This window comes from Macaca thibetana, chromosome 3, assembly GCF_024542745.1.
Source record: "Macaca thibetana thibetana isolate TM-01 chromosome 3, ASM2454274v1, whole genome shotgun sequence".
Classification (NCBI taxonomy): domain Eukaryota; kingdom Metazoa; phylum Chordata; class Mammalia; order Primates; family Cercopithecidae; genus Macaca; species Macaca thibetana.
This window is the reverse complement of record NC_065580.1, coordinates 143,282,566-143,304,230: the sequence shown is the minus strand read 5'-3', so window position 1 is coordinate 143,304,230 and position 21,665 is coordinate 143,282,566. Positions and strand designations below refer to the sequence as shown.

Here is a 21,665-nt window from a genome sequence, read left to right as displayed (position 1 = left end):
CATTATCCGCAGCAGCCATCAAGGACTTGGTTTCTGACTCGGTCAGTTCTCTGGCACCACTCTCAAACTTCTGGAGGAAAAACCTACAGGAGAATAAAGATCCATGGGGATTTTCTGAAAGATCATGTATCTCTGTGTTTACACTTGTGTTTTTCCTTTAAGTAAATCATCTGTTTCCAGCACTTGCAATAATTAGCCAAGGTCTTAGCAAGCAGAGGTTTCCTTAAGCTGTAGAAACCAATGGTGGGCATTTCATTTTTAAGGGTTTTTTTTTTTTGTTTTGTTTTGGTTTTTGGGTTTTTCTTGAGACAGGGTCTTGCTCTGTTACCCAGGCTGGAAGGCAGTGACACCATCATGGCTCACTGCAGCCTCAACTTCCTGGGCTCAATGAATCCTTCTGCCTCAACCTCCCAAGGAGCTGGGACGACAGGTGCTCCCCACCATGCCCCACTAACATTTTGTTTGTTTGTTTGTTTTTTGAGACAGAGTCTCGCTCTGTTATCCAGGCTGGAGTACAGTGGCCTGATCTCAGCTCACTGCAAGCTCCACCTCCTGGGCTTACGCCATTCTCCTGCCTCAGCCTCCCGAGTAGCTGGGACTATAGGCGCCCTCCACCACGTCCGGCTAGTGGTTTTTTTTTTTTTTTTTTTTTTTTTTGTATTTTTTAGTAGAGACGGGGTTTCACCGTGTTAGCCAGGATGGTCTCGATCTCCTGACCTCGTGATCCGCCCGTCTCGGCCTCCCAAAGTGCTGGGATTACAGGCTTGAGCCACCACGCCCGGCCAACATTTGTATTTTTTTGTAGAGACAAGGTTTTGTCATGTTGCCCAGACTGGTCTTGAACTCCTGGGCTCACTCAAGTAATCCGCCCACCTCAGCCTCCCAAAGGGCTGGAATTGTAAGTGTGAGCCACAGTGCCTGGCCCATTTTTAAGCTTTTAGTGTTTTAAATTTTTATTTATTTATTTATTTGAGACAGAGTCTCTCTGTCACTCAGGCTGGAGTGCAGCTGCACGATCTCGGCTCACTGTAACCTCTGCCTCCTGATTTCAAGTGATTCTTGTGCTTCAGTCTTCTGAGTAGCTGGAATTACAGGCGTGAGCCACCACGTTTAGCCAAAGTTTTAGTTTTTTAAAGTCCATTTGCCATAGGAAATCCCTTACACCAAAGAATCTTTGCGGCAGCGTGTGGTAGCTTACACCTGTAATCCCAGCACTTTGGGAGGCCAAGGCAGGAGGATCACTTGAAGCCAGGAGTTTGAGACTAGCCTGGGCAACATGGTGAAACCCCATCTCTACTCAAAATACGAAAATTAGCTGGACGTGGTGGCATGCACCTGTAATCCCAGCTACTTGGGAGACTGAGGCATGAGAATCACTTGAACTTGGAAGGCGGAGGCTGCAGGGAGCTGAGATCATCCCACTGCACTCCAGCCTGGGTGACAGAGCGAGACCCTGTCTCAGAAAAAAAAAAAGAAAAGAATCTTTGCACCTGCAGTCTTCACTGCCCGTGTTGAGGGCTTTGCCTGGGTAGATGTGTGGTCAACTGACTCATGTCCTTTACTTTAATGATGCTTGGCTGAATGACCAACACTGAGGCTGGCCATTGAAGAAATACCGAGCATCCTGGCCCCCATTGCACCCCAGGGCCACCCAGCAGTGCCGGGTACCAGACAGACTCAGGACAAAGCTTACTTAAGCTCCTCTTCATCCAGGTACCCGCTCTGGTCGTTGTCTATGAACCGGAAAACGTCCTTCACCTGACTGGCTGACATCTTGGAGAGGCCTGACGTCTGGAAGAATTTTTGGGGTTCAAAAGTGTCTGGGTCTGAAGAACAGAGAATGGGTTATTCTGACACTCATTGGATCACATTCTATACTGGGGCCAAGGTAGTGAAAACACAGATGATTAAAAGTACTTCAACAATATCCCTGAGCTACGGGGATGCTCAACTGGTTCAAGATTTTGGAACAGCCGAGACTTGATGGCTCTGTGATGGCATCCCATGTCCCCTCTGCCCCAGCCTTCCCTCCTCCACTTGGTTTTGTCCATTTCCCTTTTCCCTCCTCCTCTCCTCTGTGCCTCTCCCTCCCCCTGGCCCACTTCACAGGCTGTGTAGCCGAGCCCCCCACATCCCTGGTCTAATTGGTAGGGGGAAATGCAATCACTGGATTTCAACAGGCTAAACAGCCTTTGGTGATTTCTTTCTCTCTTTTTTTCTTTTCTTTCTTTTTTTTTTTGAGACAGAGTCTCACTCTGTCACCCAGGCTGGAGTGCAGTGGCATGATCTCGGCTCACTGCAATCTCTGCCTCCCGAGTTCAAGTGATTCTCCTGCCTCAGCCTCCTGAGTAGCTGGCATTACAGGCGTGCACCCCCATGCCCAGCTCATTTTTGTATTTTGGATGGAGACAGGGTTTTGCCATGCTGGCCAGATTGGTCCTGAACTCCTGACCTCAAGTGATCCACTGGCCTTGGCCTCTGGAAGTGCTGGGATTACAGGTGTGAGCACCACACCTGGCCCTTTAGTGATTTCTTGCTTTCATGTTTTGTAGGTTTCTTTTGTCTTACAGAAGTGTAATTGTGTGCTCAGATCCCAGATCTCTATAATTTTAGTTATCTAATAAATAGTAGTTTTCTTCTCCAATTCCACGAACTTTTCAGCCAAGCTCTTATTTATTTATTTATTTATTTATTTATTTACTTATTTAGAGACAGAGTTTCACTCTGTCGTCCAGGCTGGAGTGCAGTGTAGTGATCATAGCTCACCACAGCCTCAACCTCCTGGGCTTGAGTGATCCTCCTACCTCAGTCTCCTGAGTAGCTGGGACCACGGGCGCATGCCATCATGCCCTGCTAGTTTTTATTTTTATTTTTATTTTTATTTTGTAGAGATGGAGCCTTGCTATGTTGCCCAGGCTGGTCTCAAACTCCTGGGCTCAAACAGTCCTCTCACCTTGGCCTCCAAAAAGTGTTGGGATTACAGATGTGAGCCACCATGCCTGGTCTACATTTTTTTTTTTTTTTTTTTTGGAGACAGAGTCTTGCTCTGTCTCCCAGGCTGGAGGGCAGTGGTGCGATCTCAGCTCACTGCAACCTCCGCCTCCCGGGTTCAAGCAATTCTCTGCCTCAGCCTTCCAAGTAGCTGGGATCACAGGTACCCACCACCACGCCCAGCTAATTTTTTTGTATTTTTAGTAGAGATGGGGTTTCACCATCTTGGCCAGGCTGGTCTCGAACTCCTGACTTTGTGATCCACCCGCCTCGGCATCCCAAAGTGCTGGGATTACAGGTGTGAGCCACTGCATCTGGCTGCCTGGCCTATATTTGATTTTGTGTTGCTTTGCTGAAGGTGCAAAGCTGTGAAGAAATCCCATCCCGCCCCACGTCCCCTCTACCTTGGCATTCCTGGAGGGCTGCTGCAATGTCCTCAGCACTGAGCACGTCCGTGATGCTCATTTTCTACCTACTCACACAGAACAAACGAGATGTGATAAGCCAGAAGCAGGGACGTGCACATCCAGGGGAAACACATCTCAGGCCCACTGAAACTGCCTGTGTGTCTAGATTTTTTTTTTCAATTGAAATGGAGTCTGACTCTGTTGCCCAGGCTGGAGTGCAGTGGCACCATCTTGGCTCACTGCAAACTCCACCTCCTGGGCTCAAGTGATTCTCCTGCTTCAGCCTTCCGAGTAGCTGGGATGACAGGTGCTCACTATCACGCCTGGCTAATTTTTGTGTTTTTAGCAGAGACGGGGTTTCGCCATGTCGGCCAGGCTGGTCTTGAGCTCCTGACCTCAGGTGATCTGCCTACCTTGGCCTCACAAGTTGCTGGGATTACAGGCGTAAGCCACCAAGCCAGGCCTGTCTAGAATTTTTAAAATGTGATAAGCATGGTTTTGTATTAAGTGACGGGACAAAATATCCAAATTAAAACCAGATACCAAAAAGACCCCAGCCCTTTTTATCTCAGAACCTTCTTTTGAATATATGCCAGAAATGAAAAAAAAATACATGACCTAAAGAAGGATTCAATTGTTTTCTTATAAAAATTATACTGACATAATCAGTCATTTCCACAGGCAGCTACAAACCATGCTACAAATGCACTGGCATTTTCCTACACCAGCCCGAGAGATGCAATGTTGCAATTTCCACGGGGGAAGGGATACAGTTTGGCGGCTTGCAGACATTCTGCGGAAGAAGGCCTGCTATCTGTCCTGAAAGGCGGAAGCAGATGGAGGAAAAGCCCGTCTCCCAGAGACTAAAATCCTTCCAGGTGTCAAAGCCATGGGAAAAGAGGAGTCTAAGCACCTAAGCCTAATACGAATGCACGCAGTGAAGAAGAGTCTGGGGTCTGGTGGGCCCACCAGTTACTCACCGTTTTAGGTTCCCCCCCAGGAAGAATCAGGAAAAAGAGCTGAAGGAGCAAAACAACAGATGGGCTTTTGCTACCTTGCTGACCTACCTTATATAGGCTAGAAAAAGTGATAGTTACAACCTCTTAGATTTCCATTTCAAGGATCAAGTGGATGTAGCTCAAATGTCTTGTCTTACTCATGAAACCTCCTTTTTTTTTTTTTTTCTATTTATATCTCAAGGGAATGTGGGCGGGAACAAACAACAAACCTCAACATACCTTAACTAAGGTCTCAATTCTGCCAATGAACTCTGTTGGCAAAGTGTGGAGAAGGTTCTAGATGCCTGATAAGGTGGAGATGGCCTGAACTAAGACAAACACATACAGGGGTGCTCCGTAAGCTGAAAAGGCTCCCCAGATGTTAGCAGGTACCGTTTGAGGCAGGCCTGTTTTCAGCTTTGGGATCTATGGGTGTGTAAGGCTGACCTCAGTCTGGAGTTGACAGACTCAAAGCCATTGTCACCAAGCGCACACACAGGACTCATCCGGCACAGGAGATGGGGCTAAGTGATGTGATTTTCCTACAAATGTCTTGACTGACATTTCCCAGCTATACCATAAATTGCACACACTCAAAAGGCAAAAAGGAGGAAATCAAGCCAGCATTCCCAACCCACAAAACTAACATGTTTGGAAAAAAATATTCTGAGGCTGAGGCCAGGACTAGACAACTCAAGATTTTGTTTCTGTTGTGACGGAGTCTTGCTCTGTTGCCCAGGCTGGAGTGCAGTGGTACAATCTCAGCTCACTGCAGCCTTGACCTCCCAGGCTCAAGGGATCCTCCCACCTCAGTCTCCCAAGTAACTGGTACTACAGGCACACACCACCATGCCGGGCTAAATTTTTTTTTTTTTTTTTTGAGACGGAGGCTCGCGCTGTCACCCAGGCTGGAGTGCAGTGGCCAGATCTCAGCTCACTGCAAGTTCCGCCTCCCGGGTTCACGCCATTCTCCTGCCTCAGCCTCCCGAGTAGCTGGGACTACAGGCGCCCGCCACCTCGCCCGGCTAGTTTTTTGTATTTTTTAGTAGAGACGGGGTTTCACTGTGTTAACCAGGATGGTCTCGATCTCCCGACCTCGTGATCCGCCCGTCTCGGCCTCCCAAAGTGCTGGGATTACAGGCTTGAGCCACCGCGCCCGGCCTAAATTTTTTAATATACATTTTTTTTTTTGAGAGACAGGGTTTTGCCACATTGCCCAGGCTGGTCTCGAACCCCTGGGCTCAAGTAATTCTCCTATCTCAGCCTCCCAAAGTGCTGGGATTACAGGTGTGAACCACCGCGCCTGGCCTTTTTTTTTTTCTTTTTAAATTTTCAGCAAACATTTATTGAGCCTTTATATGGCCAGCACTGTGCCAGGCTCTTCTTTTTAATTATTGTGGTAAAAACCACATTCCATAAAATATATAATCTTAACCATTTGTAAGTGTATGTATTGTACAATAGTGTTAACTCTTGGTGCATTATTGAACGAGAGATCTCTATAATTTATTCAGCCGGAAAAACGGAAACTCTGTATCCACTGAACTGCTACCACTCCCCTGTTCCCCCACCTCCCAGCTCCTGGTAAACATCATTGTATTTTCTACTTCTAAGAGTTTGACTACTGGCCCACACCTGTAATCCCAGCACTTTGGGAGGCTGAGGCAGGCAAATCACGAGGTCAGGAGTTCGAGACCAGCCTGACCAATATGGTGAAACCCCATCTCTACTAAAAATACAAAAATTAGCTGGGTGCGGTAGCCTGTAATCCCAGCTACTTGGGAGGCTGAGGCAGGAGAATCACTTGAATCTGGGAGGCGGAGGTTGCAGTGAGCTGAGATCGCGCCACTGCACTCCAGCCTGTGTGACAGAGCGAGACTTTGCCTCAAAAAAAAAAAAAAATTTAAGAGTTTGACTGCTTTATCTAGGGACATCATATAAGTGGAATCATATAGTATTTGTCTTTTTCAGACTGGCTTATTTCACTGAGTATAATGTCCTCAAGTTTCATCCATGTTGTGGCATGTGTCAGGATCTCCTTTTTTTTTTTTTTTTTTTTTTTTTTGAGACGGAGTCTTCCTCTGTCACCCAGGCTGGAGTGCAGAGGTGTGATGTCGGCTCACTACAACCTCCACCTCCCAGGTTCAAGCGATTCTCCTGCCTCAGCCTCCCGAGTAGCTGGGATTACAGGCACATACTACCACACCCGGCTAAATGTATTTTTAGTAGAGATGGGGGTTTCACCATTTTGACCAGGCTGGTGTCGAACTCCTGACCTCAAGTGATCCACCTGCCTCGGCCTCCCAAAGTGCTGGGATTAAAGGTGTGAGCCGTCGCGCCTGGCCTAGGATCTCCTTTTTAAAAGCTGATTCATGGTTTTTGTTTGTTTTTCGTTTTTATTTTTATTTGTTTTTGAGATGGAGTTTTGCTTTTCAGGCTGGAGTGCAGTAGTGTGATCTCAGCTCATTGCAGCCTTGACCTCCTGGGCTCAGGCAATCCTCCTAGCTCAGCCTCCCGGGAGGCTGGGACTACAGGCACACACCACCACACCTGGCTAATTTTTTGTATTTTTTTTGGTAGAAATGGGGGCCTCACGATGTTGCCCAGGCTGATCTCAAACTCCTGGACTCAAGCGATCCACCCTGCTCGGCTTCTCAAAGTGCTGGGATTACAGGCGTGAGCCACTGTGCCCAGCCTCAAGTTTTTAAAAAGTGCAAAAATAGATCCCATGTCGCAATCAGAAACATACAGTGGCTTGGAAGCAGACAATTGAGGCCAGGTGCGGTGGCTCACGCCTGTAATCCCAGCACTTTGAGAGGCCAAGGCAGGTGGATCACCTGAGGTTGGGAGTTCGAGACCAGCCTAACCAACATGCAGAAACCCCGTCTCTACTAAAAATATAAAATTAGCCAGGCGTGGTGGCGCATGCCTGTAATCTCAGCTACTCGAGAGGCTGAGGCAGGAGAATGGCTTGAACCAGGGAGGTGGAGGTTGCGGTGAGCCGAGATCGTGCCACTGCACTCCAGCCTGGGCAACAAGAGTGAAACTCCACATCAAAAAAAAAAAAAAAAAAAAAGAAGAAGTAGACAATTCAGGATACCTAGAGCAGGACCTCAGACTGTTTCCTTAGTAAAACAGTGGGCATCTTCACTTTGCCCCAAATATATCCTCCTACCAGGATGGTATGCACCCTAGTGTCATCAGTGAACAGTTTCTCTCAGGGATACCTGCAGCCTCTCTTAAACGACCAAACCTCCAGCCGGCACCCTATCTCTCTTGTCCACATTTTATTCCTCAGTGCCTAGCCCAGGACTGACCTAGATTTAGGTGCTCAGCAGTTATTTGATGAATGAATAAATAAAAATAGCAAAAATAAGTTGAAAATATGATTTCCAGGCCGGGCGCGGTGGCTCAAGCCTGTAATCCCAGCACTTTGGGAGGCCGAGACGGGCGGATCACGAGGTCGGGAGATCGAGACCATCCTGGCTAACACAGTGAAACCCCGTCTCTACTAAAAATACAAAAACTTAGCCGGGCGAGGTGGCAGGCGCCTGTAGTCCCAGCTACTCGGGAGGCTGAGGCAGGAGAATGGCGTGAACCCGGGAGGCGGAGCTTGCAGTGAGCTGAGATTCGGCCACTGCACTCCAGCCTGGGTGACAGAGCGAGACTCCGTCTCAAAAAAAAAAAAAAAAAAAAAAAAAAAAAAAAAAAAGAAAATATGATTTCCAACCAGCATCACCTCGCCCAGACCCTTAAAGAAGTTTCTGAAGATTGGGTGGTGGCTCATGCCTGTAATCTCAGCACTTTGGGAGATCAAGGTGGGAGGATTGCTTGAGCCCAGGAGTTCAAGACTAGCCTGGACAACATGACAAGGCCCTGTCTCTACAATAAAATAATAATCATAAACCAGCCCCAGCTGGGTGTGGTGGCTCACGCCTGTAATCCCAGCACTTTGGGGGAGGCCAAGGCTGCTGGATCACCTGGGGTCAGGAGTTCGAGACCAGCCTGGCCAACATGGTGAAACCCCGTCTCTACTAAAAATACAAAATTAGCCGGGCATGGTGGTGCACGCCTGTAATACCAGCTACTCCAGAGGCTGAGGCAGGAGGATCACTTAGAACCCGGGAGGTGGAGGTTGCAGTGAGCTGAGATCATGCCACTGCCCTCTAGCCTGGATGACAGAGCGAGACTCTGTCTCGGAAAAAAAAAAAAAAAAAAAAAAAATCAGCTAGGCATGGTGGTGCACGCCTGTGGTGCCAGCTGCTCAGGAGGCTGAGGTGGGAAGATGGATTGAGGCCGGGAAGTAAAGGCTGCTGCAAGTTACAATTGCACCACTGCACACCAGCCTGGGCGACACAGCGAGACCTTGTCTCAAAAAAAAAAAAAAAAAAAAAAAGAAAGTTTCTGAAAATAAGTCTTAAGAGTTTTGAATTAGGTTTCTGACATTAAGTTGCCATAGAAACTAGCTAAGCCCTTTCTTTTTCTTGGGAGTGTTTACAATTGTCCACAGAGATACAACATTTTTTAAAAATCTGCTCATTTAAATCAAAGTAGCATATGGGTTAAGCCAAGATACTTTTTCTGTTCATGCTATTTTTCTGATAGAAAATAAAGATACCAGAGACCAGGCCAGGAGTGGTGGCTCACGCCTGTAATCCCAGCACTCTGGGAGGTCGAGATGGGAAGATTGCTCGGGCCCAGGAATTCGAGACCAGCCAGGGTGATGTATTGAGACTCTCATCGCTATAGAAAAATACTATATTTATTTAAATTTTAAAAAGATAACATATTCACTGAACATGTTTTCTGAATCAATGAGGCACTTAAGATGATAACTTGAATTCCAGTATGTGCAATCTGAGCATCAAATATTGATTCAGGCCAGGCACGGTGGCTCACGCCTGTAATCCCAGCACTTTGGGAGGCTGAGGTGGGCGGATCACCTTAGGTCAGGAGTTCGAGCCCAGTCTGGCCAACACGGCGAAACCCCGTTTCTACTAAAAATACAAAAAAATTATCTGGGCATGGAAGCAGGCAGTCCAAACTACTTGGGAGGCTGGGGCAGGAGAATCGCTTGAACCCGGGAGGTGGAGGTTGCAGTGAGCCAAGATCGCACCACTAAATTCCAGCCTGGGTGACAGAGCGAGACTCCGTCTCAAAAAAAAAAAAAAAAAAATTGATTCACACAAAGAGACAATATTGTATAATTCCACTAATATGAGGTACCTAGAATATTCAAATCGACAGAGACAGACAGAATGGTGGTTAGCAGGGCTGGGGGGAGGGGTAATGGGAGTGAGTGTTTAATGGGGACAGAGTTTCAGATTGGGAAGATGAGAAAGTTCTGGAGATGGATGGTGGTGACGGTTGCACAATGTGAATATATTTAATGCCACAGAACTTCAAAAGGGTTAAGATGGGTCGGGTGCGGTGGCACACGTCTGCAATCCCAGCGCTTTGGAAGGCCGAGGCGGGAGAATTGCTTGAAGCCAGGAGTTTGAGACCAGCCTGGGTTACAAAGCAAGACCCCATCTCTACAAAAAAATAATAAAAAAATTAGCCAGGCACTGTTGTGTGCACCTATGGTCCCAGCTACTCAGGAGGCTGAGGTGGGAGGATCGCCTAAGCCCAGGAGTTTGAGGCTGCAGTGAGCTGTGATCACACCACTGCACTCCAGCCTGGTTAACAGAATGAGACCCTGTCTCTCCGAAGAGAAAAAAAGAAAATGATTAAGATGGTAAATTTCATATTATGTATTTTATGTTGCATATCATGTTATGCATATGACATATGTTGCATGTGCATAATGATATGTTGTTTATCATATTTGCATATTTATGTCATGTAATGTATATGTATATCATGTATATGTATATATTAACAATTTGTAAACGGTGATTCCGTAGTCTTCATTATTTTGGCCACCAATTCCTAATTGCTCCCAGGAAAGAATAGGAGGAAGATGTAGAAGTAGATCTTTTTTTTAATTTTTGAGACAGAGTCTCACTCTGCCACTCAGGCTGGAATGTAGTGGCGTGATCTTAGCTCACTGCAACCTCCACCTCCCAGGTTCAAGCGATTCTCCTGCCTCAGCCTCCCGAGTAGCTGGGATTACAGGTGCCTGCCACCATGCCTGGCTAATTTTTTTTTTTTTTTTTTTTTTTTTAGTAGAGACGGGGTTTCGCTGTGTTGGCCAGGCTGGTCTCCAACTCCTGACCTCAAGTAATCTGCCCCCCTCAGCCTCGCAAAGTGCTATGATTACAGGCGTGAGCCACTGCACCCAGCCTGGCTGCCACTGTGGGGATGAAACTGTTGAATGCATGGGAGACCCTCCTTCCATCATGTATGATGGGCTAGTTGAGAGCACAATGGACCCACTTCTATGTTCTCTCAACAGATGTCACTTCCTAAATATCTCTCAACTTCATCTTCTCTTCACGGACCAGTCACTACCCGAGCCCAAGCCTCCAGCATCTCTTTTGGGAAGGGAAACAACTATGGTGGACTCCTAACCTTTATCCACTTGGGGTCACCTCCAACCTAGCCAGGTGGGTTTTCAAAAAACCCAAGCATGGCTGGACTCGGTGGCTCATGCCTGAAATCCCAACATTTTGGGAGGCCGAGGCAGGAGCATTGCCTGAGCCCAGAAGTTTGAGACCAGCCTGGGTCACATAGCAAGAACCCATCTCTACAAAAAATGGAAATAACTAAATAATTATCCAGGCTCCTGGGCTTGAGCGGTCCTCCTGCCTCAATCTCCTGAGTAGCTGGGACTAGAGGCACGTGCCACCACCCCAGGCTAATTTCTGAATTAAATTAAATTAAAAAAAATTTTTTTTTGAGATGGAGTTTTGCTCTCCATCTGGAGTGCAATGGCAAGATTTTGTTTCTCTTCGCAATTGGAAATCACCTCAATGTCCAATGTGTGGGGATTTGTTAATTGATGGGCCATTAAAAACAAAAGGATAGTCTAGAAGTCTGTTTAATGATATGGAAAAATATCCACGATATAGTGTAAAGTGAAACAGGCACTATGCTCAATGTATTTTGTAAATTGGAAAATATATATTTATAGACACAGGACGGTGGTTACAGCGACTGGACCTTACACAATTGTGGGAGCGGGTTACATGGCAGCCAGTGCCAACCTCCACCTCCACAGATATGTCTTCTTACCCACAGTAAACTGGAACTAGGCAGGGAGGGGAATTTTAGGAAATGCAGTCCCAGTTTTGCTAAATTGACACAATACAAATTCACCACATATCAGTAAAAGGCTACAGAGAAATTCACCCAGATGGTTTTAGCAGTAATTACTGGGAGTTGAGTGGGTTTAAATTCTCAGTACACAGGTCAGATGTGAGAAAATCAAACAATACATTTGGTTTTTTAATATAATAAGTCAACCTAATTTTCACTCCAATCCCTCCCATCCTGTCAAGGAGGTAGGAAATTCACCTTCCTCCCTCCCTCCCTCCCTCCCTCCTTCCCTTCCTCCCTTCCTTCCTTCTTTCCTTTCTTCTTTCCCTCCTCCCTTCTTCCCTCCCTCCCTCCCTCTCTCCCTCCGTCCCTCCCTTCCTTCTTTCCTCCCTCCCTCCCTCCCTCCCTCCCCGCTCCTCATTCCTTCTGTCCTTCATCTCACTCTGTTGCCCAGGCTGGAGTGTAGTGGCACAATCATAGCTCACTGTCACCTTGAAATCCTGGGCTCAATGGCTCCTTCTCACCTCAGCCTCTCAAGGACCTGGGACTACAGGTATACAACACACACCACCGCACAGAGCTAATTAATTTTTTTTTTTTTGGTAGAGACAGGGGTCTTGCTATGTTGCCCAGGCTAGTGTTCAACTCCTAACCTCAAGTGATCCTCCTTCTTCAGCCTCCCCAAACACTAGGATTGCAGGCATGAGCCTCTGCACCCAGCGGAAAAATACTGGACTTTTGTACAAATACCTATACTATTCATGAATAGCCTTTAAACTGCCCTGAAATTATGGGACTGAAGTGATTAAATCTTTATCCAAATGAAGACAATTATATTATTATCAAGAGTGTGGCATATTTGACCTACATCTAGATGTGTATATGCATTTTCTTTTCCGAAAATGAATAAAACAACAAAATATTTCAGTATTGTTGTTATCTATTTATTAAATACCCAGTTAAACTCACTGTTTCTAAATGCACAGGGTATGTGTTGCCCAAGTCCAGAACAGTCCAGAAGAGTCCAGAACAGTCTAGACCAGTCCAGAACAGTTCTCTGGGGCTTCTAGGTCACAGTTGAGCATGTTTTATTTCCTGAATTCAGTGTCCTCCATCGCGAGAGGTGATTAATGTTTATTAATTAGGTTGGTGCAAAAGTTATTGTGGTTTTTGCAATTGCAACCATAATATAATTTTGCAATTATAACTTTTGCACCAGCCTAATAAAAAACCACCTTGGCTGACAAGCTGTGGGAATGGTATGGCCGCCAGAAATGACCTTCACAGTGTTCTAAAAAGCAGTGGCTTCCAGTTCAGAAGGGGTTTGCTGCTCTCTGTCTAATGAGTTGGGGTTCTCTTTTCTCATCCACATTCTAGGGTTTTGATACCTCTTAGCATCACCAGCTCTCATTTAGGGAGCAATTATGAATCGTTAGTAAAAGCTCAACTTTTTAAAGATGCAAAACCAGCAAGAAAATTCAGCATGTCCCGGTTTTCTAGACAGCATGCTCGAAGACCACACCCTCGCGCTTAATAATTTAGCCTTTTGGGCAAAGTTCTCATTAGCATAGATCGAAAACATGAATAATGCAGGCATTTGTGAATCACACTGCTCAGTGGTGCCGCACTGGCCAGGAAACACCTGAAGCAGTTGCAGAGGGGCTCAGGGTGACCAGATCCGGTGACTGGGTCATGATGACACCAAATTTGGTTAATGGGAATCCCAGGTCATGTCCGATGGTATCAAACCACAGCCGCTGCCTGCTGCCTTCTGCAGGTCTTTCAAGTCAAATGTCTCATGCCAGTCAAAATGCCCGCCAGGAAATCAGACTCTATTTCCCTAGTTCTCTCTCTCTCTTTTTTTTTCTTTTTTTTGAGAGGGAGTTTCGCTCTTGTTACCCAGGCTGGAATGCAACGGCACGATGTCGGCTCACCGCAACCTCCGCCTCCCGGGTTCAAGCGATTCTCCTGCCTCAGCCTCTCGAGTAGCAGGGATTACAGGCTTGCGCCACCACGCCCGGCTAATTTTGTATTTTTAGTGGAGATGGGGTTTCTCCATGTTGGTCAGGCTGGTCTCAAACTCCTGACCTCAGGTGATCCGCCTGGCTCGGCCTCCCAGAGTACTGGGATTACAGGCGTGAGCCACTGTGCCCAGCCTATTTCCTTAGTTCATTTTTCCTCCTTTTTCTTTTTTTTTCTTTTTTTTATTTTCTTTTTTGTTGAGACAAGGTCTCCCTCTGTCACCCAGGCTGGAGTGCAGTGGTGCGATCACAGCTCACAGAAGCCTCAACCTCCTGGGCTCAAGTGATTTCCCCCACCATAGCATCCCCCATCACCAGTAGCTGGGACCGCAGGCGCGCACCACCATGCCTGGCTAATGCTTTATTTTTTGTAGAGATGGGGATCTCATCATGTTGCCCAGGCTGGTCTTGAACTCATGGGCTCAAGTGACCCTCCTGCCTCGGCTTCCCAAAGTGCTGAGATTTCAGGCGTGAGCCACAGCACCTGGCCCCCTCTTTTCCCTCCTTGTTCCCCAGATCATTCTTGCATTCCTGATCTCCTCAAACCCCAACACGTCTTCATCCTCAGCCGATGACCTTGCCTTCTCCTTAAGTAAGAAACTAGTAACGACAGGAGGAGAGTGTCCCCAAGTTCCCTAGACGACATCGTCCCTCTCCCAGCCTCCGCGTCTACTCACTCTGCCTTCCTCCTTTAGCTATAAAATGAATCAGCAGGTCGGGTGCGGTGGCTTATGCCTGTAATTCCAGCACTTTGGGAGGACGAGGCAGGCAGATCATGAGGTCAGGAGTTTGAGACCAGCATAGCCAACATGGTGAAACCCCGTCTCACTAAAAATACAAAAAATAGCTGGGCATGGTGGTGCATGCCTGTAATCCCAGCTACTCAGAAGGCTGATGCAGAATAGCTTGAACCCAGGAGGTGGAGGTTGCAGTGAGCTGAGATCGTGCCATTGCACTCCAGCGTGGGTGACAGAGTGAGACTCCGTCTTGAGAAAAAAAAAAAAAAGAACCATCCACATCCTATCTAAAGCCAGCCCCTCCACCATCTAAACTGGATGCCATTCCTGCCACCCTCTCAAGCACATCTCTCCACGTACTCTTCCCCTCCCTCTCCTGTGCCATCAATTTCTCTCTCCCTAATAGATCTTTCCATTAACATAATATAACCAAAAAAGGGACTGAGGCAGGAGTCCCCATTGACTGAGGTTGATGCAGCAGTTTGAGGACACGCCAGGGAGGAACACCAGCCACAGAAGCATCTGTGACCTGTGCGTTTTCAAAGAGGGTTTGGGAACTTCACTCTTTAAAGGGGAAAGAGCAAGCAGGCGGGATAAAGGAAGGGAGGGTAGGCAGAGAGGCAAATGGTCACATTCTCTCAAGGCTCTGATTGGCGATCAATAAATCTACATTTTACATGTCAACGAGGCATTCGTCTCCAGCTCATGAAATCTACATTTTACATAAAGTAAACACGTGAAAAAAGGAGTAAAAAGTCAATGACACATTAATCTTGAGGTCAGTAAATCTATATTTTACATAAGGTAAACAAGTGAAAAGAGGGAGTGAGGAGTCCATGGTGCGTTCATCTCAAGCCCAGTAAATCTACATTTTACATAAGATAAAGTAAACATGAAAAGAGGGAGTGAGGAGTCCATGATGCATTCATCTTAAGCTCAGTAAATCTGCATTTTACGTAAGATAAACATGTGAAAAGAAGGAGTAAATACTTTATGCTGCATTCATCTTGAGCTCAGTAAATCTACATTTTACATAAGATTAAACATATGAAAAGAGGGAGTAGAGGAGTCCATGGTGCGTTCATCTGAAGCCCAGTAAATCTACATTTTACATAAGATAAAGTAAAGGTGAAAAGAAGGAGTAAAGAAAAGACTCCGTGATGCATTGATCTCAAGCCCAGTGAATCTACATTTTACATAAGATAAACATGTGAAAAGAAGGAGTAGAGAAAAGAGTCCATGATGCATTCATCTTGAGCTCAGTAAATCTACACAGGATAAACATGGGAAAAGAGGGAGTAGAGGAGTCCATGATACACTCATCTTGAGCTCAGTAAATCTACATTTTATGCAAGATAAAGTAAACTTGAAAAGAAGGAATAAAGAGTCTGTGATGCCTTCATTGTAAGCCCAGTGAATCTACATTTTATGTAAGATAAACATGTGAAAAGCGGGAGTAAAGCGTTTATGCTGCATTCATCTTGAGCTCAGTAAATCTGCATTTTACATAAGATAAAGTAAACATGTGCAAAGGGGGGAGTAGGGGAAAGGGGCCATGCTGCATTTATCTCAGGGTAGGTGGAAGGATGATTTCTGGTCCTGTCTTTGTCCTATCTATGTGAAAATAAGCTGGTAATCGACATCGTCCGTGTAAGATTTAACAGAACTTGCTTTCAGGGCTAGTTTATAGGGGCAGATGTATCGTGAAAGAATTAGGGGATCACTTTGTGAGCAACTTGTAAGGGAGAACATCTGGGAAGATACATAACCTTCTATCATGGTGGGCACCTGGCTTACGCATGAGGCTAGAACATGGGGTTATGAAAATATAGCTCTCCGCTTGGGAACAAAAGGGAAGCCAGTATTGCATGACTCAGTTTCTAAGCTTGACTTTCTCTTTGGCAGAGTGAGTTTGGGGTCCTGAGACTTTATCTTCTTTCACAATACAAACATGCTGGTGTATGGATCCTATCTTTAAAACAAATTTTCAATATGGGTGGCAAACACAGGAAAAGATGCTTAACGTTATTCATCGTTAGAGAATGCAGATTCAAGCCACCGTGAGGGCCCAGTGGCACACGCCTGTAGTTCCACCCACTCAGGAGGCTGAGGCAGGAGGATCACTTTAGCTCAAGAGTTTGAGGCTGTAGTGTGCAATGTTTGTGCTTGTGAATAGCCACTGTACTCTAGCCTGGGCAACATAGCAAGACCCTGTCTCTAAAATTTTCTTTTAATTAAAAAAATAGGCCGAGTGTGGTGGCTGATGCTTGCAACTTCAATGCTTTGGGAGGCCGAAGCAGGATGATCACTTGAGCCCAGGAGTTTGAGACCAGCCTGGACAACATAGTAAGACCCCAACAACAATAAATTACAAATAAATAAATAAAACCACAATGAGATGCCAATACCCATTAATGAAAGTGCCCAGAATGAGGAAGGCTGACCCATGCCAGGCATTGGCGAGGGCATGGGAGGAACTGGAACCCTCCTTCCCCGCTAAACTCACTTTCCTCGGAATAACAAATGCATTGCTCAAGTACTGAGCAACTCTCTTGGCTCTCCTTCCACTCTTCAACATGTTTTCCTTCCTGAATGTAAATTTCCTTTGGAAAACACAGTGGAAGTGTCGATCACATGACCCAGATGGTTCTATGCCAACTTCCTCCCCAAGAACTGGGTTTTTTTTTTCCTTCTTTTTTTTGAGACAGAGTTTTGTTCTTGTTGCCCAGGCTGGAGGGCAATGGTGCAATCTCGGCTCACCGCAACCTCTGCCTCCTGGGTTCAAGCCATTCTCCCGCCTCATCCTCCGGAGTAGCTGGGATTACAGTCATGTGGCACCAAGCCTGGCTAATTTTGTGTTTTTAGTAGAGACGGGGTTTCACCACGTTGGTCAGGCTGGTCTCGAACTCCTGACCTCAGGTGATCCGCCCTCCTCGGCCTCCCAAAGTGCTGGGATTACAGGCGTCAGCCACCACGCCCAGCCAGAACTGGGATTCTTAAAGCCCACCTGCGTCCCATCCTACTAAAAACCAGCCACAGCTATAACCACCACCACCTGTGGCGCACACATTTGGTGTCAGCATTAGTGAGCCACCTCCGGGCTACCACATTTGAGGACTTCTTGCCAAGAAGTTCTCCAGCAGTTTTCACTCAAAACCTGTTCTTGCTGTTTTTGCTATCTGGCCAACCCTGTGGTCACTAAATCAATGTTTCAGTTTCTGAGCAGGGACAAAAAAAAAAAAAAAAAAAAAATCGGGAGAGCCCCAAACTGCTTAGGCACGTGTGAAATGCTATAGCAGAAAAGAAACAAAATACTACAGGACGCTGATTTTTTCATGAACAAGAAATGTGAGCGGCTCCGTCTCAACTTACGGATGAGCTGGAGGCAACATTTAATGAAGACTTAAGTGAGTTAATTAAGGAGAAACTGCAACTAAACCGCACATAATGAGAGAACAAGCATCTCTGGCTCCAGGGTCCCGTATTTTTATCTGTCTGCACTTGTCCATGATGTGGGTTCTCTGGCGGGGCGGGGGTCTCCCTGTATTGGTCAGAAGTCCCCATGAGATTCAGACCCCAGGAAAAACCATCCAATTAAAAAAAAACACTGGCCGGGCACGGTGGCTCAGACTGTAATCCCAGCACTTTGGGAGGCCGAGGCCGGCGGATCACGAGGTCAGAGACCATCCTGGCTAACACGGTGAAACCCCGTCTCTACTAAAAAATACAAAAAACTAGCCGGGCGAGGTGGCGGGCGCCTGTAGTCCCAGCTACTCGGGAGGCTGAGGCAGGAGAATGGTGTGAACCCGGGAGGTGAAGCTTGCAGTGAGCCAATATCGCGCCACTGCACTCCAGCCTGGGAGACAGAGCGAGAACCTGTCTCTAAAAAAATAACAATTAAAAAAACCCCCTCATGTTCTTATCTAGATATGACCTTGAATGGACAGAAAGAAGCTCAGGAGACATGAGATCCCGTTCTATCTTTGGCTTTTCTAGCTGTCTGCCCTTGGGATATTTGCTTAATCTCTTAGAACATCAGTTTTCTTATTTTCATTTTATTTATTTATTTTTTGAGAGACAGAGAGTCTGGCTCTGTCGCCCAGGCTGGAGTGCAGTGGTGCAATCTTGGCTCACTGCAACCTCCACCTCCTGGGTTCAAGCAATTCTCATGCCTCAGCCCCCCGAGTAGGTGGGATTACAGGCCCATACCACCATGCCCAGCTAATTTTTGTATTTTTAGTAGTGATGGGGTTACACCATCGCTACATTTCACCTGGCCATCGTTAGCCAGGCTGGTTTTGAACTGCTGACCTCAAGGGATCCACCCACCTTGGCCTCTCCAAGTGCTGGGATTACAGATGTGAGCCACCATGCCCAGCCTGATGTCAGTAAATTCTTTTTACCAACCCTGCAATCGACCACTTCCTGGTGCTGGGGCTCTGAGACCTTGCTCACCTCAAGTGATCCACCTGCCTCGGCCTCAGGAAGTGCTGAGATTACAGGTGTGAGCCACCATACCCAGCGAGTTTTCTTTTTCCTTTCTTTATTTTTTTTCTTTTGAGATGGAGTTTCGCTCTTGTTGCCCAGGCTGGAGTGCCATGAGGCGATATTGGCTCACTGCAACCTCCGCCCTCCAGGTTCAAGTGATTCTCCTGCCTCAGCCTCCTGAGTAGCTGGGATTACAGGCATGTGCCACCATGCCTGGCTAATTTTTGTATTTTTAGTAGAGACGGGGTTTTACCTTGTTGGTCAGGATGGTCTCGAACTCCTGACCTCATGATTCACCTGCCTCAGCCTCCCGAAGTGCTGGGATGACAGGTGTGAGCCATCATACTTACCCATAACGTGCTCACATTTTCATTTACCTTCTTGAACATATCAAACAGTTATAGTAGCTGTTTTAATCTCTTTATTAATTCTATCTTTGTTATTTCATTTCATTGGTTTTTCTCCTCTTCCTGGGGTACAATCCTTGCTTCTTGGCATACCTGGTGATTATTATTTTTTAGAGACAGGATCTTGCTGTGTTGCCCAGGCTGGAGTGCAGTGGCGCCACCATAGCTCCCTGCAGCCTCAACCTCCCGGGCTTCAGTGATCCTCCCACCTCAGCCTCTCAACTGGCTGGGCCTATATGTGTGCACCACCTCCCCTGGCTAATTTTTTAGTTTTACTTTTGTAGAGGTGATGTTGTCCAGTCTGGTCTTGAACTCCTGGCCTCACTATGTTGCCCAGTCGGGTCTTGAACTCCTGGCCTCAAGCTGTCCTCCTGCCTCAGCCTCCCAAAGTGCTGGGATTATAAGTATGAGCCAATACTTCCTGCCATGTCTGGTAATTTTTTACTGGACACCAGATATTGTGAATTTTACCTGGTTGGGTGCTGAATATTCTTCTGTTTAAAAAATATATTCTTGAGCTTTGTTCTGGGACATGGTTAAGTGACTTGGAAATAGCATAATCCTTTTTCTTTCCTTTTTTTTTTTTTTTTTGAGAGGGAGTCTCAGTCTGTCACCCAGGCTGGACTGCAGTGGCACAATCTCGACTCACTGCAACCTCTGCCTCCTGGGTTCAAGCGATGCACCCACCTCAGCCGCCCGAGTAGCTTGGACTACAGGTGCGCACAACCACGCCTTACTAATTTCTGTATTTATAGTAGAGAGGGGGTTTCACCATGTTGGCCAGGCTGGTCTCAAACTCCTGACCTCAGGTGATCCACCCACCTCAGCCTCCCAAAGTGCTGGGATTCCAGGCATAAGCCGCCGAGCCCAGACGCGTGACCCTTTTGAGACTTGCAAAACTAGAGCAACCCTTAGTCTGGGGCCAATTCTGCCGCCCCACGAAGGCAATGCCCCTCTGAACGCGTGACTCAATGCCCCATGTATTATGAGGCTTTTCACTTTGCCTGCTGGGAACACGAACAGTTCCCAGCTTTTTGTGGACTTTGGAATTATTCTGCCTGTTTCTACTGTGTGATTCTTTCCCCTGGTCTTGCTTGGGTAATTTCCTCCCGTGCGTGAGCTGATCCAACTGAGCTCGAGTCAAGAGGTATCCTTCGCAAAGCGCCAGACTTTGTTTTTTTGCACATCTCTCCCGCGGGATTCCATCCTGCAAATTCCAGCTGCTTTGGCCTGCTCCAACTTTTTTATTTTTTTTGGAGACGGAGTCTCGCTTTGTGGCCCAGGCTGGAGGGCCGTGGCGCGATCTCAGCTCACTGCAACCTCCACCTCCCAGGTTCAAGTGATTCTCGTGCTTCAGCCTCCCGAGTAGCTGGGATTACAGGCATGCACCACCATGCCCAGCTAAATTTTCTGTATTTTTAGTAGAGACAGGGTTTCACCATGTTGGCCAGGCTGGTCTCGAACTCCTGACCTCTAATGATCCACCCACCTCAGCCTCCCAAAGTGCTGGGATGACAGGTGTGAACCACTGCACCTGGCCAGGCCTGCTCACACTTTCAGCTCTGTCTCCTGCACTCAGGGAGACCACTGGGCTCTGCCCGGCTGCCCTCCTTCCGCGGCACCTGGAAGCATTTGCCTCATTGGTTTCTCCTGTGCCAGGGATCACAGTCTTTAGTGCTGCCTATTGACTGTTATCTAAAAACTCCCTTTTTGTATGTATTGTACAGTTTTGTAGGTATTTAAGGCCAGAGGGTTAATCCATCTTGGCCATAAATTGGGGAAGTCTCCACAATTTTTAAAACAGTTTGGGAGGCTGAGGTGGGAAGATTGCTTGAGGCCAGTTTGAGACCAGCTTGAGCAACTCAGCAAGAACCCCCATCTCTACAAGGAAATAAAAATACTAAAATTAGCCGGGCGTGACAACGTACGCCTATAGTCTCAGCTACTCGGGAGGCTGAGGTGGGAGGATTATAGTCTCAGCTACTCAGGCGGCTGAGGTGGGAGGATCGCTTGAGCCCAGGAGATCAAGACTGCAGTGAGCCATGTTCACACCACTGCACTCCAGCCTGGGTGACAGACTGAAACCTTGTCTCAAGAAAAAAATAAAACATTTTAAGTTCCTGGAAGGGTGAGTTAAAGGCTATATAAAGAATTAAAGCTTTTTTAAAATCACATTCCCGAATTATTGGTCAAAAGGGAGCAGTTGGCCAGGTGTGGTGGCTCATGCCTGTAATCCCAGCACTTTGGGAGGCTGAGGTGGGCAGATTGCTTGAACTCAGGAGTTCAAGACCATCCTGGGCAATGTGGTGAAACTCCATCTCTACAAAAAATATAAAAATTAGCCAGCCATGGTGGCTCACACCTGTAGTCCCAGCTACTCAGGAGGCCGAGGTGGGAGGATCGCTTGAGCCTGGAA

General features: G+C 46.9%; 2 protein-coding genes across 2 annotated transcripts in view; both read right to left on the bottom strand.

Moving 5' to 3' along the window:
* The window catches only part of AIMP2 (aminoacyl tRNA synthetase complex interacting multifunctional protein 2), a 344,265-nt gene that overhangs the window by 88,463 nt on the left and 234,137 nt on the right, over positions 1-21,665 (bottom strand). The gene's annotated exons all lie outside the window — the stretch shown is intronic.
* LOC126950940 (putative oncomodulin-2) lies at positions 5-4,550 on the bottom strand (the record flags this gene model as incomplete). Its single annotated transcript, XM_050784860.1, has 4 exons — positions 4,379-4,550; positions 3,396-3,463; positions 1,694-1,826; positions 5-83 (listed from the first exon to the last, which is right to left on the bottom strand). Coding segments are annotated over exons 2-4 (273 nt in total), but the record flags the coding sequence as incomplete, so codon positions are not given.